General features: G+C 41.2%; 2 protein-coding genes across 2 annotated transcripts in view; both read left to right on the top strand.

Moving 5' to 3' along the window:
* Window positions 1-5,967, top strand: part of LOC103701552 (norbelladine 4'-O-methyltransferase-like) — a 17,581-nt gene extending 11,614 nt beyond the window's left edge. The window contains exons 3-5 of the mRNA XM_089930051.1: window positions 467-611; window positions 1,952-2,083; window positions 5,534-5,967. Coding sequence (XP_089786177.1) covers window positions 467-611; window positions 1,952-2,083; window positions 5,534-5,827 — 571 coding nt within the window. The 3' untranslated portion in view covers window positions 5,828-5,967. The remainder of the gene's footprint in view (window positions 1-466; window positions 612-1,951; window positions 2,084-5,533) is intronic.
* The window catches only part of LOC120107379 (norbelladine 4'-O-methyltransferase-like), a 66,100-nt gene continuing 47,848 nt past the window's right edge, over window positions 1,956-20,207 (top strand). The window contains exon 1 of the mRNA XM_089930046.1: window positions 1,956-2,083. The gene's annotated coding sequence lies outside the window, so the exon portion shown is untranslated. The remainder of the gene's footprint in view (window positions 2,084-20,207) is intronic.

Below are 20,207 nucleotides of genomic sequence, written 5' to 3' on the forward strand. Positions count from 1 at the left end.
ACATTTGTCCAATATATTAACTATGTCATGATAGTTTGATCTCACTGTTCTTCATTCGTCAGACATTGCTGTGTCTAATAATGACCCTCAAACTAATATTGGACCTTCTTTTGATTTGGTATTCTTAAGTAACAATGCTAGACTAATTTAGCTAATCCAAATCCAGATGATTAGTGAATTCTTTAACTAACTTTTCTGGACATTTCAATCTTTAACTAGTTATGTGTAACAAATGGTAAATAAGATTAACTATTTAAAGATTGGTTAAAATTGAAACTGCATACATCATTGGATAGCATAGGGCAGTTTGACTATATTAAATGAATTGTATGATGATATATCCTATTCTAAGTTGTCGATCTATTAATATTTAACCTTATGCGAGTCGATTATAATTAGCATTTAGACCACCCTCCCCCGTCCACTTTTTTAGAATTCTTTTTTTTTTTTTTTTTTGATGTCGCAGGCATTTCTGGATGATGCCTCCGGAGGAATGCCAACATCTTTCTATACTTCTAAAGATCATGAATGCAAAGAAGACACTTGAGCTTGGTGTGTTCACAGGTTATTCACTCCTTGCGACAGCACTAGCATTACCGGCGGAGGGCAAGGTTTTTCAACTCCTTAGCAACATTAAAACAATGCGGTGTTCACTTGTTTCTGTTTACTAGTAATTTCATTACCTATTTTATGCATAGGTATGTGGCCATGGGAACATATGATATTTGGGTTTTAGGCATTTATTAGAATGCCTAGATCACGATCACCCCCAGCAGATTTTTGATTAAAATGATCCATCATTGATTTGGAATCATTAAATATTTACTAAAAATTTAATTTATAGTTATAGTCTAACCAGAACACATTTCAAAAGAGTCAGATGTCATACTACATTAAATTATTGGTAAAAGATATAATTATTACCAAGTCAATGATGGATCATCCAAGATAAATCACACTACTAGTTCTGATCTAAACCCCTGAAAATATCTAGAATAGAAAATATGTATCTTCTATGGACTTTCAGTGCATACAGTGACACCTGCTTTAGTCTCTAAAACTTTGACACCTATACTTCATATCTGTAATAGGTGCATAAGTACAAGTAGCTTATTGTTCCAGAATTAGAGCAGGTCTAAAAATAGCTTACTACTCATTCATCTTGTGTTTTAGATCTTAAATATATATTATTTCGAGATGGAGACAGGGTTGCTATTGAGATACTTGGTCCTTAGGATATCTTTTACACATTCAACAATTGGCCTCAATTTTATGAATATGTCAAAAATACATGATAGGATATTTAAATTAGATAGGAGCAAACATTATATTGAATCATTAATAAGCGGCCTCCTTACTCACACAACATCCTAGTCCTTGAACAAGAAACACACAAAAAAGGGTGCCTACGACGTCCAATCCATTCTCTAACCACTAATATATTTCTGAAAACACATGTAAGCAAAAGATAAAGAAAAGCTAAATTAAATGTGTAATCTTTTAAATGGATATATAACTGATGTTCATTATGTGCTTAAAGGCACTGTTTGCAAAACTAAAGTCCAGAGTAAAGCAAAGTGAAGGATGAAAAGGACATTACCTTCCCATTGTTTTCTATGAGGTTATAGACATCAAAAGATCTATTACAAGAGATTTTTAATATATAGTCTAGTCGATATGTATGTTTCTACATACATACCGACATATATATTATATACATGTATGTGTGTGTGCGCGCAACTTATTTTGCATTTAACTAGTTATATTTTGAGTTTATTCAGAAAAGATGCATTTAAACAAATTGGCAAAAAACTTATGATTAAACAATATTATTGAAGTTATGAATGCATGTCAGAAAACAATGCTCAACCTTGAATATCTTTGAAAAACTTGAACTATAAAAATTTAGTGTTCATGACCCTTTATCTTTTTTGTTCATACTTTGTTGTAGGTCACAGCAATCGACATTAACAGATCCAACTTTGAGATAGGACTGCCATTTATTCAAAAAGCGGGAGTTGAGGACAAGATTAATTTTATTGAATCAGACGCTCTCTCTGCTCTTGATAAAATGCTCCAGGAGGTAACTTTCCTCATATATCAGGCATAATATTTTTTGCGGTGTATAGTAATTATCTTTTGCTCTAGCAATAAAAGCAGGAGTTGTGTCTTTGATTAATAAAAAAGAGCTTAACATAGGATAAGCCACATAGATATCCCTTGCAAAGCTTTTCATGTGTTTGGGAAAACAAAAAATTAACAAAAAAATAAAATAAAAGTGTTCTGGATATAAATCATAAAATATTTGAGTTCGAGCAAATAAAAATTGTATTATATAATAAATAGAACTAAGCCAAAAAAAATATAGATTAGCATAATTGTGAAATTTATTAAATCATTTTATGCCCATGTTTAAGGAGAGATCTATCAAAATAAAAGAGACCCACGAAATAGATTCTACAACTTCCTTTTGTTACAAATAGATATGCATGTTCGCATGAGTGAATAGGTATCTTGCTATCTTGCTATTGCTTTTGGATGACTGCCATAAAATGGGATCATTTTTAAGTAGATAGAATTATTATGTAAGAGCTAGGACTCTTCTTTACTTTGTTTTTAAAAAATGGTTAGAACTCTTATTTTTGTTGACTTTGAGAAAAGATTATGACTCTTATTTATATCTCACTCTTATTATCTTAAACCAATCCCTTCAGTTGTAGTTAGATAATAGAGAAGACTATGCAATCCAACCAATTAAAGTTAAAAAAATGTAGAAAAAACAATTGACTTCTAAATTTCTCAGTCTGTAGCTCATTCCAGTGAATCTATACTGGTAAGTCCTAAAATAGGTTAAATCTGATACATCCACGTTACAAAAGTATCATGGTGTAGCATAATGGTCTTCATAATATAATCTTAAAGGGGTGCTTGAAGTTACAAATACCATAATTTTTTCTATTTTATATATTAATAATGAACCATTTAAATAAAGGCAATTATTTGGCTGTTATTTTATTATCATAGCTGTTATACAACAGGAATAATGACTTTTTAGACCATTTTCCATAGTGACTAAACAAAATAAACTGTTATGCATTTCATATTTTCTATTTTGCTAGTTGACCGAAAATAGGTTAACATTTTATATTAGGTTAACATGTCTCACATGCGGCTTGAATCATCCATTTGGAGACTAGAACAGGTGTAAGATGACATCGGAGTCGGGTAATTAATTAATAATTGGCTTGGAGGGATTTGAATTAATGACCTTCAGTAACCTTGGTTTTGATATATTATCATATTAGTAGATCCTAAAAATCTAAGGCCTTATTTGGCATTCCCCTTTTTTGTGTTTTTGCTTTTCTTCTAGTGAAATTCCAAGTGAAGCTTAACATGGAAGACAACCTTTCCTCATAACTTATGCTAATCCTTGGTTCTGCTTTCACTTGCTTTGAAGCAATAATTTTTGGTTCCAAAGCCTCTGAAAATTTTCTCTAATGAATTTAACAATCAAAAGAGTTTCATCATCTGGTTTGCCGGTCTAGTGCATTTTTCTTCTTGGGCCTGGAAAACCAAAAACAGAGAATAAAAGTAATACCAAACAGGCTTTAAGCTAGTCAAGAAGGTTAAATAGTGTATATCAGGCTTAACAACAAGAAACCTAAAATAAAAGAATTAAATTAATCAATCTTCGATGATATGTAGAACTTGTTACGCTTCTTGTTCCAAAGCCAATTGCATAAGAGCAAAAACAGAGCTTGATTTTCCAATGAAAATTCTATCATTTCATTCTTTCCATAGGGCCCCCAATAGCAATTATCAATTGGTCCCGAACTGTGTTAATCATTTAGAAACTTGAGTTTGTAATCTTTTGCATGATATAATATGTTGTGAATTAGAGTGTTGCAACTCCAAAATTATATATGTTTATGTGGATGCTTGTTTTTCTAACCATATGTATTTACTCAAATTTAAACGTTGTTTTCTTCATAGAATGCTGGCACTTATCAATATCCTTTGCCGATAATTAAATATATTTTAATTGATTGAAATTTTAAGTCAATAAAGCATACATATGCCGTACATCAAGAAGCGGACTAGCCTACATACTTGCAAAATTATGATCAAATTGATAATCTAATATTTTTTTTTTGACTTCTGCATGTGTAGTTCTTGTGTCAAATGACTAGTAACATAAAAATCATGGAGTAAGCATAGAGCCTCATTGCTGAAATATAGACTGGGAGCACCACACAAAACAATATATTATTTTACTACTAAATACTCCATAAATCTATACTGCTGAACTCACTTTTTATATAGACTCTGACAGAGCCATTCCCTTTCCACTTAAACACTACCAAGCCAAGTACCATTCTATTCATATGGTAAGCTCTTCACCACTTGTATCTCATTTGTCATTTACTAATCCAAGATTACATTCCGATCTTTATCCAATAAAGAGCTCAAAACATGGCCATATGACACCTCTAGTCTGCGGAGGTTCATATTGAGAACAACCTTTCAACCACTGCACAGCCCAAACTAGATGACTTAATTCATCAAGCCATTATACCTTACCTACTCTTCCTACTCTATAACTCAAGACAAGATCTCAAACTTTTGATCTAAGTTTGAATTAGACTTCCAACATAAAGTATATTTGTTGTCAAAGAGTGCAAAATTAATTTATTTTCTAATCATTTTGTATTTTATTTATTCACTACGTACCTCCTAGAGATTTGGAGTAAATTATATTTACACACCCAGTAGTATGAAAAATCTACGCTTACCTTCTTGAGATTTATTTTTATCCAACACTTTAACCTTAACCTAACAGAACATTAGTCAAACTGTTAACTTTAAATGAGATCCAAATATTACATCAGAAAAAAATTTTAAAATGGCAAAATAACTTTATGTGACATAACAACCACCCAAAGATTTAAGAAAATGTATGTATTCTCTTCCTCATTCAAGGACAATTTTGACTTTTCATATGAGGTAAATGGATTCACTAATGTCGTTAATTTAACTAGGTGTAAGTGTAAGTTTTACAAACTATTAGGTGTAAGTATAACAAACATAAACCTCAAGAGAATTTATGTGATTTACTCAGTTAAATTATACAAATAATAGCTGCAAATGTAGGGATTTATATTGTCAAAGCATGGATCAAATTACTTTGAAATCATCGTATCTTAATACCGTCACTATACAAAGTAAGCATAAAAATTACCAATCTCTTCGACACTCTTCATATATGCTTCGGGCTTTTAAAAAATATATTGCTCTCATCTCTTGGCAAGCAAGTATGTTGCTTCTATTCTGATTTTTGAGTGTAAACCTTTGAAGAACCTAACAAAAATGGAATGCTTGAATGGAAAACAATATTTTTGTTCTAAAACTACAATGCCGCCATATGGTTAAACTATCATTGGGTTTTCAAACAAGACAATTTGTAAGTGAAACTCTCTATGTAGGAAGTTACTGCTATATGATCATGATAACGAAATTTCACTGACAACTGCAGGTAAAGGAAGATGAGTTGTTTGATTTTGCATTTGTTGATGCTGACAAGTTAAACTATGGAGAATACCATGAACGCTTGCTTAAACTCGTGAAGATTGGAGGAGTTATTGTCTATGATGATACTCTTTGGTCTGGTCGTGTGGTTGCTCCGGTGGGTACTCCTCTTTCTGAGTATGATGCCAAAGTCAGAGACTACTTTCTGAAGTTTAATAAGTTTTTGGCTGCTGACTCCCGGATTGAGATATCACAAGTTTCTATTGGTGATGGACTCACCATCTGTATGCGTCTTATCTAATTATGTGTTTTGATTATACTAAAAAACTTAAACCATTGGGTGGAGATCGACCCAACCTTGTGAACCCATGTGGCACCTCTTTATCAGTGATGTGGGGCATCCCATGACATATATCTTAATTTACATTGCATATTTGAGCATACTTTGGTTTTTTTTTTCTCTTGTTCCAACTTAGTGTCAAAGCTCAGATTATTGGAGAATGTGAGTTCAATCCCCCCAAAGTAATTATTTATTTAGTCAACCAGGTTCTCATTTTGACCCAACCCATTTATCCCTTCAAGTGTGCATTCTAAGATGCATGCTAGAAGATGGATTTACTAAGCCTAATACGATCATAGCTCAAGTTTTTAGGGTAAGCTTAGATTGTTTACCTTGTTACATTACTAGAAGCTTATATCTCCCCTCTTCTTCTTTTCTTAAGCTTAGAGCATACTCTGACGCTAGCTAGGCCAGTATATATTATTAACTGCCACCGTATTATTAGTTATTGTCTTAGTGATTCTTGCATTTCTTGGAAGCTTAAGAATTAGAAAATAAATCTCTTATTCAGGTGATAAAGTAGAGTATGGTGCCATTGCCATAATAGTGTAAAGGTTGCTTGATTGAAATAATCGCTTGTTGGCATGGGTGATTGTTATTGGCCGACCCACCTCACTATTTTGAGAACTTGAATATTGTTCAAATAGCCAACAGTCAGTCCTATGACAGTGCCAAGTATGTAGAAGTACCTTACGGCCATTTTATGATGGACTCTTATACAGAAGTACCTTTTGGCTATTTTATTGCGATTGCATAACTTTTTGGATAATTGTAGACAAAGAAAGATAACCTCTTTGATTTTGCTTTAGTGGATGCCGACAAGTTAAATTATGGGAAATACCACGAACGTTTGCTAAAACTTGTCAAAGTTGGAGGAGTTATTGCATATGATAATACGCTTTGGTCTGGTAGTGTAGCTGTTCCAGTGAATCCATCCTATCCCGAGGAGTTCATTGAAGTGAGAAACCTTCAAGTGAAGTTTAATGATTTCTTAGCTACTGATTCTCGCATTGATATATCATAAGTTTGTATTGGTGATGGACTTACCATCTTTTGCTGCATTATCTGATTGCCCAGACTTGATCACGTCTCTTTATGCATACTTTATATATGGAAATAAGACATGGAGCTACTTAGATATTGTTCCCTTTGAAAATCTTCAGTATCTACTTGGATTTAATAAAATTTCTACCTATTAAAAAGTGCCTCTTTCTTGATATGCTGGGGATGATGCATATCTTTTCTTTCTTTTTTTTCTTTTTTCTTTTTTTTTTCTTTTTGCTAGACCGAGTGATCTATACAACATGTGTATGGATGCACCAAATAAAATCGGAAACAAAATATCATGGAGCTCCCGAGGCAGCTCCCCGTCCCCTGCCTATAGGGTACTACTGGCATGATTACCCACATATGTGGCCACCCAATCTGCAGCCCCGTTGGCTTCTCTAAACACATGCTTCGCCTGGACCACCCCTCCGTCCCTCACCATCATTCAGATATCGCGAATCAAGGGATAGTTGGCAGCACCGACCCTCTGACCCTCCTGGATCTAGCTGATGACCGTAGCCGAGTCACCCTCCAAAATGACTGAACTAGCTGAGAGCACACGCTGAGCGTGTCGAAGACCCGCCCAAGCAGCTCTCAGCTCCGCTCCAGGAACCGTGCAGTCAAATAACTGATAGCCTCCTGCCGCTACGACTCTAGAATTCGGGTCCCTAATGACGAAACCCGCTCCACCATTTGTGCCACCATCCAGCACCGACCCATCAAAATTGACCTTGAGGAAGCTTGAGGGTGGGGGCTCTCAGGTGAAAAACACCGTACGAGAAGTTGTCGAGGCAGAATGGGAACCCCAGATATCCCAAGCTATCAAAAGTCCTTCTAAGGAGGAAACACGACTAATCTCTGCCGCCTGTGCCCGGGCGCTCTCCGCCACGAGCCTTGGTGACATGCTCTGCTCGCTGAAGGTTCGAGCATTCCTTGCCAGCCATATCTGGTATGTTATGCAGGTCGCTCTAACTGCCTCTTGGCGTGTCAATGGGTTGCCCGACCACCAATGGATGGTCTATAAGAACTGGTCCCTTTGAGACCAATCCTCCCGTAGCAGCCACGCCGCCTTTGCTCATGTGCACTGAAATAGTGCATGGTTCACCGACTCATTGGCTTTGCATGCCCTGCACTTAGGGGGCATCCTCAATCCCCGTCCGCTAAGTACTGCTCTCGTCGGAAGCCGATCCCATACGACCTTTCATAAGGACAGTGCGACCCTCAGATGGAGGCTTAGGCGCCAGACCTAGGCACACTCCGGACCTGGCTCATGCTCCGACCGGAGCACACGGAGCTCCCCCACCCTCACACCGGTCCTACACGACGTGCTCCACACCTGGGTATCCGGACCCGCATACCCCGAAATCGGAAGGGACCGGACCCTCTTAGCTAGGTGTGTCCCAAACATGTGACCCAACCTAGCCTCATCCCAAGCAGCCCTGCCCAGGACAAAGAGGTCACAGATCCACAGTCCCTCCACTGCCTCAATGTCAACCATGGTCGGCCAGAGTCTCAAGGGTAGGGCACCCACCCTTGGGTCGCCAACCACATCAATACTCTGTCCATCGCCTATCAACCATCTAGTATTCTCCCCAACTGTGGGTAAGTATCTTGCAATCTCTCGCTACATAAATGAGCAGCGACGCCCACTGCGAATCGCCGCTGCAGTGCCCGTCCGGCCGTATCTAGCAGCCATGGTCTGACTCCAGAAACCCTGCGGCTCCAACGTGAATCGAGCTGCATGTCGGGCAATCAGCGCCTCGCGCCGCTCCACAAGAGACAACACACTGACGCTACTCTCCCTCACTGGTAGACAGATACTTTCCCATGCCACTAAGTACATCCCGTGACCCCCTCCATACGACTAGGGGTGATCCGACCCGATTTGGGTTGGGTTCGAGTCGGATTCGGGTCGGGTCCGAGTTCGAGTCGGATTGGATTCAGATCCGAATCGGGTCCATTTTTTTGTGCTTTTGAGGAAGAATTTGGGCAGATCTAATTTGGTCATATCATAATTATGAGGTACTGGGTGACCCATGACTCGAAAGACTTGCAATTGACCTCCACTCAGAACAAAGGACCCATGACGTACTAACTAAGCCGGTCTGCAAGCCAAATTTCATATCACACTATTTTTTATCTGTATGACTGATTGGACGGAACTTGGTGTCTCCCAGCTCCCCTCTCACGAGGGCAAGAAAAATCCCAGACCTTCCAAAATCCAATTCCATTGCAGAAAACTGGCACATGACCCATATTCAGTTCAGCGTTCCCTCACTTTCTCCCTTCAAAAGTTAAAAGAAACAAAAACCAAAAAACAGAAGGAAAAAAAAAAACAGCTACCGAGACACCAGAGGTATCAACAGTGTAATAGATCGAGAGAGAATCCTGACGGGTCGAAGTTCCTTTGGATTCTGTGAACCTATGCCTGTTGCTATCCTTCCAGGCTTCAACCCAACTCCCCTTAGGCTTTTCCACTTCTCTCTCTCTCTCTCTCTCTCTCTCTCTCTTCGAGTCCATTCGGGTCGGGTCGGGTGGGTCCGTTCGGTAAACCCAGACCCAACCCAGAAAATAATTCGGATCCAATTTTCAGACCCGACCCGGACCCGCGGGTCCTAAAATTCGGGTCGGGTCGGGTCGGGTCACGGGTCGACCCGACCCATTTGCAGCCTTACATACAACCCCCACAGGAAGCTCCGATGTAGCCGCTCGATCCTCATCAGTACTGTTTTCAGAACCACTGCGTTGGCCATGAGGTGGACCAGCATGGAAGCTAGCACTGATCTAATGAGCGTCAATCTACTCATCAAAGAGAGCGAAGATGCCCTCCTGCCCTCCAGTCTGCTTTGAATCCTCTGCACCAGACCAGAGCACTTGGCCACCCGCATGCCCGTAATGGGTACTCCCAGATAGCTCCAGGTCCCATCCTGAACCGGCATCTCTAGTATCCCCCGAATCTCCTGTCTAACCCTATGCTCAGTGCTAGGGCTAAAAGAGATTGTTGACTTCTGAAGGTTTACCTTTTGCCCCAACATTACGCAATACTCCGCTAATATTCTCCTAAGGACTCGTGCATCCGCTGCCCGCGCCCTGGCCAGGAGTAGACAATCGTCTGCGAATAGTAAATGTGATATAGACCGAGACCCAGGGGCAGAAACAAAAGCCTCCAGCTCCCAGTTAGCACAAGTACTCCGCAGAGCCCGAGATAGAACATCTAAACCAATGATGAACAAATATGGGGATAAAGGGCATCCCTGTCTAAGCCCCATAGTAGACTTAAAGAAGGAAGAAGGCGTATCGTTGATCAAGATGAAAAACCTCGACCCCCGGACGCACCCCAACACCGACACAATTCAGATCTCATGAAAGCCAAAGCACTCCAAAGCGCGTCGCAAGAAGCTCCACCGAATTCTGTCGTAAGCCCGTTCCATGTCTAGCTTGACTGCCATCTTGCTTTGTCGCTTAGAGGCACATCGAAGATCTCACATCATTTCTTGGGCCAGCATAACTTTATCAGAGATATTCCTACCTCCCACAAAAGCACATTGCTCCTGGTAGATGAGGCCTAGCAGCAGATGCTTCATCTTGCCCACCATTATCCTTGCCACAATCTTATAAAGGGTTGTGCACAAGCTGATAGGCCTGAAGTGGCTAGGCTCTCTCGCATCCTGGCGCTTCGGTATCAGCGTGACAAAGGTAGCTCTCCAGTCGTCGGGCATCACTGCATGACTGAAGAAGTACCGCACTGCCTCCACCACCGTAACCTGGATGATGCCCCAATATCTCCTAAAGAAGAAAGGTGGAAAGCTGTCTGGCCCTGAAGCTTTGTCCCCTACCAAGGCCCAGACCGCCTCCTGAACTTCCTCCCCTGTCATAGGCCACACCAGGAGTGCATTCTCCGATACTCCGAGTTGCGTATCTGCCCTTGGGAGCTAGCCGACATCCCCAGAATCCCTATCCTCCATCCATCTGGAACGAAAGAAGTCCAACAATACCTGACTGACCTCCGACTCCCCCTCCACCTGCCGACTAGTCCCATCTCGCAGGGAACGAATTATGCTCCTCTGTCTCCTGATAACCGTCGTTCGGTGGAAGAAACTGGTGTTCCGATCTCCCTCTCTAACCCACTGGATCCTAGACTTCTGTCTCCAGAAGATCTCATGCTGGTGTAGTAACGAGTGATGATCAGCAAGTAGCCCACATAAGCGCATCATGTCCACCTCCAGGAGCTCACCCTCCTGATCTTCTTTGGTTTGAAGATCGCTAATGGCGACCTCCACCACTTCCATCTTCCTAAAAATATCTCCCACCACCTCGCAGTTCCAACGGTGGAGCCACCTCTTAGTTAGTTCCAACTTTCGCGATACCCTCTGCATGGCATTGCCGTGCACCGGCAAAGACCACGCCTCCCGAACAATGTCCCAGGATTAAGGGTAAGACAACCACACCTTCTCAAAATGGAAGGGGCTGTGATGGCTGGAGTCTGAGACTGTTGATAACAACAGTGGACAGCGGTCAGAAGCAATACGGAATAAGTGTTTGACATGATAGGTAGAAAATCGGATGATCTAATCAAGGGTTACAGTAGCCCTGTCTATCCGCTCCTAAACCTTAGCCTCGCTAGACTCGTTATTACACCAAGTGAATTGCGGTCCAGAGAAACCTAGATCCATTAAGCCGTTCTGCGATAGAAAATCACGGAACTCTCTCCGGTCTACTGTATCGGTAAAGGGTCATCCTCCTCTCTTTTTACTTGCATTCAGAATATAATTGAAGTCACCTATCACCATGGTCGGAAACCCCTGGGCAACTAGATTTGTAATCTCGTCCCAGAGGACTCTCCTATTCCTATGATTGGTGCTCGCATACACCCCACATAATACCCATGGAGTAGCATTAGGTTCTGTAACAATCATGATAACATGTTGGGGGCAGTTGTGGAAGACATCCACTGTCGCCACCCCCCATTTCCACAACACCAAGATTGTTGGGAACCCGCCCATGCCGCTGATATTTCAAAAATTTTTCAGATGGCAGCGGAATCGGCATGCACGGGTTCGACGTTCATCGCATGAACGTTGTTTCTAGACCTTTCGTAATTAGGTAAGAATTAAAACTTTTAAAACTATTAGGAAGATCAAATCTTCACCTTGCGCGGGTAGATGATCACCGCAAATCTGAATTCGTGGTTTTGGAAGAGGGTTCGCTTGAAGCCGTTCAAACGTCCGGCCTCTACGGGTATCCACACGAAGCAGGATCCGATCCAAGCTCTCTATCTCACCGGGGTGCTAGCTCCCTTGCAGAGATAGCTTTTGATGGCTGATCTCCTCTCTTTCAATCAACCCTTGATTGTGCTTGAGAGGAGGAAGAAGAAGGATGAAGATGGGAAGAAGATCAAAAGCCCCTGCAGCCTTCTTCTTTTTCCATGCGTTGGAGCCAAGGAAGAAGACCAAGAGGAGGGAGACGCCTCCTCTTCTTTTCCCTTTGCTGATGGCGGCTGAACCAAGGAGAGATGGAGAGGGGGTGGCCACGTGATGAAGAGGAGAAAGGTCCTTCTAGGGCGCCGGCCCTAGTCCTCCTTTAATAAGGATGAAGGGCTCCTACAAGTTAGGAGCCCTTGACTACTTTCCAAGAGGGGGCGCCGGCCCCCCTTCTCTCTTCATGTCGCACCAACTAAGTGAAGAGGGGCTGATGCCCCTCTTACTTGGTTAACCCAATCCTCTTCCAAAAAGGATTAGGTGCCTCTCTCATGGTTTAATCCTAATCTAATTAGGATTAGCCAAATTTGGGTTCAATCTACGCTAGTCCTAATCCAATTAGGACTTGAATGAATCATGACTTAATTGAACTCTTCAATCCTAATCCAATTAGGAGTCATGTTGATTCATTAGATTAATAATTAATTTAGACTTAAGGAATCCTAATCCAATTAGGATTTGTTTAATTTTAGTCCTAATCCAATTAGGACTTTATTTGAATTCGAAGTCCTAATCCAATTAGGATTTCTAGAAATCCTACTCCAAGTAGGAATCCAATTTTAATTCAAAGTTCCTAATCTCATTAGGATTGTAGGAATCCTATTCCAAGTAGGAATCCCAGTCCTACTCCAACTAGGATTCCCAGTCCTAATCCAATTAGGACTCTAGGAATCCTACCCAAAGTAGGATTCTTGTTTCAAGTCCAATTAATTAATTCCCTTTCCTTCTTCAACTTCTTATCAATCAAATTGATTACTTGTGATTCCTAATCACGATTTCAACCATCGGATCGGTCAATACTTCTAGTGTGTGTGACCCCATAGGTTCTACTCTGACTGGTAGTGAGATATATTGTGATCTCTATCTCAATATCATTGAAAACTCCTTTCAATGGGTTGGAACGATTCCAACTCAACTCATTAGGATTTATCGATCATCAAGATAATCCCTATGAGTCCCACCATCCACCAGTGACACCTAGCAGCATGTAGTGGCTACCCAGTAGAATAGAAAGATGAACCTCTAGGTGCAGTTAACATGTGATACAGTCCTACTATCGTGGATCCCTACAGGACGGAGGTCATGGACAACTCGTCAAACCCCATCGTCTGTCATATGTCAAGATTTATTCGACTCGAGTTCGATAGTGGAAAACTCTTTTTCCACTTTATATTACTGCCCTGGCCAAGGTCTTAGAACTCAGTCTAACAAATCACATAGGATCACTCCTCTTCTATCAAGGTCGATAGATTCCTTATAGGTGCATACCCTACTCCTACAGTGAACTTACTGCAGCCAATCTACACTGCATGGACCCATATGGCTAGAGACCATGTATGTGTGCAGTCAAACTACAATAACCTCACTGTGAGTAGCCGAAGCACCGCAGGTCAAAGGACCAGTCACACTACTGCAACATCAAGCAAGTCACTGACGAGTGGATAGACATCCAAGTGACTTTTTGTCTTGGTCACGCTCAGTACCCTTGTTCTCTAACAAGCACCTGCACTATCACTTCAGTGTCCCTACACTGTGGACTCAAGTCTCGTCCATCCAGAAGGAAAGTGATCTGTGCACTGATCGGATCGATCACCGTCCTCGTGATGATCCATTGATCAGGAGCATTTAGAAATTAATCACCAATGATACATGGCTCAAATTCTCAACTCTTGAGAATATGTATCATCATCTTATTAATTTCTTGGACGATTCATAGACACATAAACAATATGAATGAAAAGATGCCTTTTATTTATTCAATAATAAATAGTCAAGTACAAAATTATGTCCCTAGAATCAACAATGTGTCGGCCAAATTGGCTTCTAGGGCATACATCTAACAATCTCCCACTTGCACTAAAGCTAATTGGTCATATATCTTAGGCCCATCTTCTTAAGGTGGGCTTCAGTCTTTTGCTGACTCAGCTGCTTAGTGAACGGGTCTGCCACGTTATCCGCGGAGTCTACTCTCTGCATTTCTTCTCAACATAGTCGCGTATGAGATGGAAGCGCCGCTCTATGTGCTTGGACTTCTGATGAGACCATGGCTCCATAGCTAGTGCTATGGTGTCAATGTTATCGCAGTAAAGTGTTATGGCATCTAATGACATTACACCTAACTCTGCAATTAACTTTTAATCAGAAGGTTTCCACTGCACCCTTGGATACGGCTTAACATTCAGCTTCTAAGGTAGAATCTATAATGATCGGTTGTTTGGAACTCTTCCAATTTACTGAACCACAATTGCACATATTCTGATGTAGACTTTCTATCATCAATATGTGTGCATCCTTCTACCTTCAACTCTGATCTTCTTCCAAAGACCAAGAACATGTCCTTAGTTCTTCTCAAGTACTTAAGACTGTTCTTTCACAGCTATCCAGTGCTTCTTGCCTGGATCCGACTGATATCTGCTTGTGACACTCACAGCAAGAGCTATATCAGGTTATGTACACAGCATGGCATACATGAGGCTTCCCATTGCCGATGCATAGGGAATCTTGCTCATGTGTTGAATCTCTTCAGCACCTCCTCTATGTACATCTTCTGTGAAAGGCCAAGCATTCTTTTAGATCTATCTCTATAGACCTTTATTTCCAAAATATAGGATGCTTCCCCAAGGTCTTTCATGGAGAATTCTTTTGACAACCAGACCTTGACCGAGGTTAGCAGTTAGCATGGAAATATCATTCCCAATCAGGAGAATGTCATCTACGTACAGTACGAGAAAAATGACAGCACTCCCACTAACCTTTTTGAAAACACACGGTTCCTCTTCATTTTTGATGAAATCAAACGTTTTGATTGCGTCATCGAAACGAGTGTTCCAACTCCGAGATGCTTGCTTTAGTCCATAGATGGACCTTTGCAGCTTGCAGACCTTGTGATCTCCATCACTGGAAGTGAAACCCAAAGGCTGTTCCATATAGATATCTTCATCAAAATATCCATTCAGGAAAGCAGTTTTTACATCCATCTGCCAGATTTCATAATCATGAAATGCTGCAATGGCAAGCAATGTCCGGATGGATTTTAGCATGGCTACAGGTGAAAAGGTCTCCTGATAGTCAATACCTTCGCGCTGACTATACCCTTTCGCCACAAGTCTTGCCTTATAGGTCTCTACCTCTCCATCCGAACCTATCTTCCTTTTGTAGATCCATTTGCATCCAATAGGTACAATACCTTCTGGTGGATCTACTAAGGTCCAGACTTGGTTGGAATGCATGGAGTCTATCTCTGACTTCATAGCTTTCAGCCATTTCTCGGAATCGATATCAGATATCGCCTCGTTGTAGGTTTTGGGATCCTGTATGTGATCCCTATCTCCCATCAGGAACATTTCCTCGGTATCCTCTTCTAGTATACCTAAGTATCTATCGGGAGGATGGGAGACCCTACTAGATCTACGAGGTGGTCGAGGGACATCGTGTACTGGCTCTTTATGAATGGGTTCAATAGGATCCATGACTCGTTGCTTTTCAGAGACTTTCTCTTCAAGCTCAATTTTCCTCCCACTGCCTTTATCAAGGATAAACTGATTTTCCAAGAAGATGGCATGACGGCTCACAAACACATTGTGATCCTCTGAGACGTAAAAATTGTATCCTAATGACTCTTTAGGATATCATATAAAACGAGCACTTATGGTCCTAGCCTCTAACTTGTCCGCCTGTAGTCGCTTGACGTGGGCCGGACATCCCCAAATCTTGAGATGACCCAGACTTGGTTTCTTACCATGCCATATCTCATACGGTGTGGTAGGAACGGATTTAAAGGGAACTCTATTCAATAAATAAATCGCTGTGAGTAAGGCATCTCCCCAAAGGAACATAGGTAAATCAGTGAAGCTCATCATGGACCTGACCATATCCAATAGGGTCCGATTCCTCCTCTCTGACACTCCGTTGAGTTGAGGTGTACCCGGAGGTGTCCATTGTGAGACTATGCCATTTTCTTTGAGATAGTCCCGAAATTCCCCACTAAGGTATTCTCCTCCTCGATCTGATCGAAGAGCCTTAAGAGGTTTTCCAGTTTGTTTTTCTACTTCATTCTTGAACTCTTTGAACTTTTCAAAAGAGTCAGACTTGTGTCTCATAAGATACACATACCCATACCGTGAATAATCATCGGTAAAGGTAATGAAGTAAGAATAACGTCCCCTGGCTAGCACATCGAATGGGCCACATACATCTGTATGTATTAGGGTAAGTATTTCAGTGGTCCTCTCCCCATGTCCTACAAAGGGTAGTCTAGCCATTTTTCCTTGAAGACAGGACTCGCAAACTGGATATGACTCGGAAGTCAATGAGCCGAGAAGCCCATCTTTATCCATTTTGTTCATCCTATCCTCTCCAATATGGCCAAGTCTGAGGTGCCACAAATATCTTTGGTTTATCTCATCTCTGGATCTTTTGGATCCTTTGGCACTCACATCTTGCTCGGTAACATTCACAGATACATCCATATGTAAATGATAGAGACTGTCAATCATGAAACCACGTGCGACTATTTTATTTCTTAAATAAATAGAACAGCAGTCTTTGTCAAATGTAAAAACATGACCTTCCTGTGCTAGACATGAAACAGAAATCAAATTTCTGCTAGCAACAGGTACATAATAACAGTCTCTAAGTATTAAACTAAATCCAGACGGTAGTCGCAGATGGTAGGTGCCCACAGCCACAGCAGCAACTTTTGCCCCGTTGCCAACCCGAAGGGTTACCGCACCTTCCGCCAGCCTTCTACTTTTCTTTAGACCCTGCATGGTAGTGCACAAATGAGCACTAGAACCAGAATCTATAACCCAACTAGAAGTAGAAGAAACCGTTAGATTAGTTTCAATAATGAGCAAGTCTATACCTTCTGAAGGTGTGTCACCTTTCTTGTTCTTCAGGCTCTCGAGGTATGAAGGACAGTTTCTCTTCCAGTGGCCTTCGACATTGCAGTGGAAATATTTTCCTTTGTCGTTAGCCCTTTTCTTTTGAACTTCCTTCTTTGGCTTCTTGTCTTTCTTCTGCTTCTTTGCAGGCTTCTTTTTCTTCCAAGTAGACTTTCTCTTGGAACCAGAAGTCAACTCAGCAGCGAGGACATTGCCCCTTGAACCTTTCAAGGCTCCCTCAGCAGTTACCAACATGTTGATTAGTTCAGTCTTAGTGCATTCAATCTTATTCATGTGGTAGTTTACTATAAACTGACCAAATGAATCAGGAAGTGACTGTAGGATCAAATCCACTTGCAATTCCTTGTGCATGTCCATACCGAGCTTCTCAAGCTCCTCTAGGTCCTTGATCATGGTCAGACCGTGATCATGGACAGACTGCCCCTCGCGCATCTTCGCTTTGAAAAGCCTCTTGGACACTTCAAAACGAGCTGTGCGACTTTGCTCACCATACAACTCTTGCAGGTGTGCCAGTATGTCCCTAGCAGTCTTTATATTTTCATGCTGGCATTGGAGTTCATTAGACATAGATGCCATCATATAGCATTTTACTCTAATGTCATCGTCCAACCACTTTTTATGCATCTCACGCTGAACATCAGTGGGACGTGCTGGTAATGTGGGGATATCTGAATCGAGTATGTAGCCTATCTTCTCACAGTCCAAAACTATTTTGAGATTTCTAAGCCAGTCCTTGTAATTGGTTTCGGTCAGTCGGTTGGTCTCAAGAATACGGGTCAAAGGGTTTGAAGCCGACATTGTATCTGCAGAGAGTAAAGATTCTAGTTAGACTTTTGTACTTGATCCTAATCTGTCCTAAGGTCTTTTAGAACAAATATGACTCCCACTATTTTCTCGAATCCCTCACACTCCCCTGGTAGGGAAACGAAAATCCTACGCGACTAGGGTTTCTAGTGGGTACTGCGGTCCCACCGATTTACATGCCACCTCACCTAACAGTTATTGGTGACACATAGATGGATGAGTGTACAACTCTTGTACAATGCTTCTCAAGCATGGTGCAGTGTAACTTGGTCTCTAAGCCATGAAGACCTCACCTAACAGTTATTGGTCCCATTTCTTAGTTAAGTCAGACCCACTGTATAACCGTAGGAATAAAGTCGTCATTGGGTCCTCACCTAACAGTTATTGGTGCCCAACCCCACCTTTACCCTACAACATCTCATGTCTATAGAGAGGTCCAACCCCCCAATGCAACTTGACCACTGTATCCAGCCGAGACAAGTCAACATCAGAAAGGCTTTAGCAGCTCTACTACAGTGGAAGACCTATTGACTTAATATTGGTTAATCAGGTCTTAGTGTTTGCAACTTGAGCCCTTCATAAGAGGTAATCGAACAATTGGCCAGGTAAGCAGGTGGGAGGCTCCCCTTACTCAGAGAGTAAGGTCCTAATTAAGTAACCACCTTTCATGCTTTCCTAGACACCAATTAGATCAATTAATCTAATATGACTTGCTCATGTCGGTTCACTCTCGACTTGATTGAGGAGGTTTTGATTTAGGTCTCAATTGGGTTTGCTACATCACATGTAGACCTATCTACCCGACTCTCATTCACATCACATGCAAACGGCGCATTGCAGGCAGTTATAATCGCGGCAATAATTAAAGCTAAACTTTAACTAGGTGATGATCATGGATTCTAATTAGGTCGTATTACAAGCACATGCACATCAATCGATCAAGTGGTCTTCAACTCTTGAATTGGTTCCAAGCTTCCTTGATTCGATCCTTGATCAACTCTTGATCCCATCGCCATCAACCGCTTAGATCACCTTTCATCTCATGCCTTTGCTTCAACTTGATCGTTGATGTACATCACATCACAGAAATACAACCAGATGTAAAATAAAAATAAAAATAAATTACATCTCCTTTTAGGAGGCATGCAGGCCTCTCAAAACATCAAATAAGATGCATGCAAGCATCTGTAAAATTTACATGACATCGCAGATCACATCGCAGGTCATTACATTTGATACCAAAAGGGTTTGAATCCTATGATCATCACCGTATGCTACAATTATAATTTCAGATCTGAAAACTAACTGATTATATCATGACATAGGTCGCTGATCATGCTAATCATGATTCTAAACTTTGTAATCCCATTAACAATGCAATTAGAATCATCTTTTTATCACATAAAAATCAGCATGTAAAAATCAGCACCCCTGAAAAATCTGCATGCAGAATTTTTCAGCATGCATGATCATTCAATTTTCAGATCTAATAAGCCTTTAGATATTTAATTCTTACCTTAATCTACGAAGCCTAGGCTCTGATACCACTGTTGGGAACCCGCCCATGCCGCTGATATTTCAAAAATTTTTCAGATGGCAGCGGAATCGGCATGCACGGGTTCGACGTTCATCGCATGAACGTTGTTTCTAGACCTTTCGTAATTAGGTAAGAATTAAAACTTTTAAAACTATTAGGAAGATCAAATCTTCACCTTGCACGGGTAGATGATCACCGCAAATCTGAATTCGTGGTTTTGGAAGAGGGTTCGCTTGAAGCCGTTCAAACGTCCGGCCTCTACGGGTATCCACACGAAGCAGGATCCGATCCAAGCTCTCTATCTCACCGGGGTGCTAGCTCCCTTGCAGAGATAGCTTTTGATGGCTGATCTCCTCTCTTTCAATCAACCCTTGATTGTGCTTGAGAGGAGGAAGAAGAAGGATGAAGATGGGAAGAAGATCAAAAGCCCCTGCAGCCTTCTTCTTTTTCCATGCGTTGGAGCCAAGGAAGAAGACCAAGAGGAGGGAGACGCCTCCTCTTCTTTTCCCTTTGCTGATGGCGGCTGAACCAAGGAGAGATGGAGAGGGGGTGGCCACGTGATGAAGAGGAGA

The sequence above is a fragment of the Phoenix dactylifera genome, chromosome 4 (assembly GCF_051530095.1).
Source record: "Phoenix dactylifera cultivar Ajwa chromosome 4, Ajwa_hap1_PhDact_Kaust_v1.1, whole genome shotgun sequence".
Lineage (NCBI taxonomy): Eukaryota > Viridiplantae > Streptophyta > Magnoliopsida > Arecales > Arecaceae > Phoenix > Phoenix dactylifera.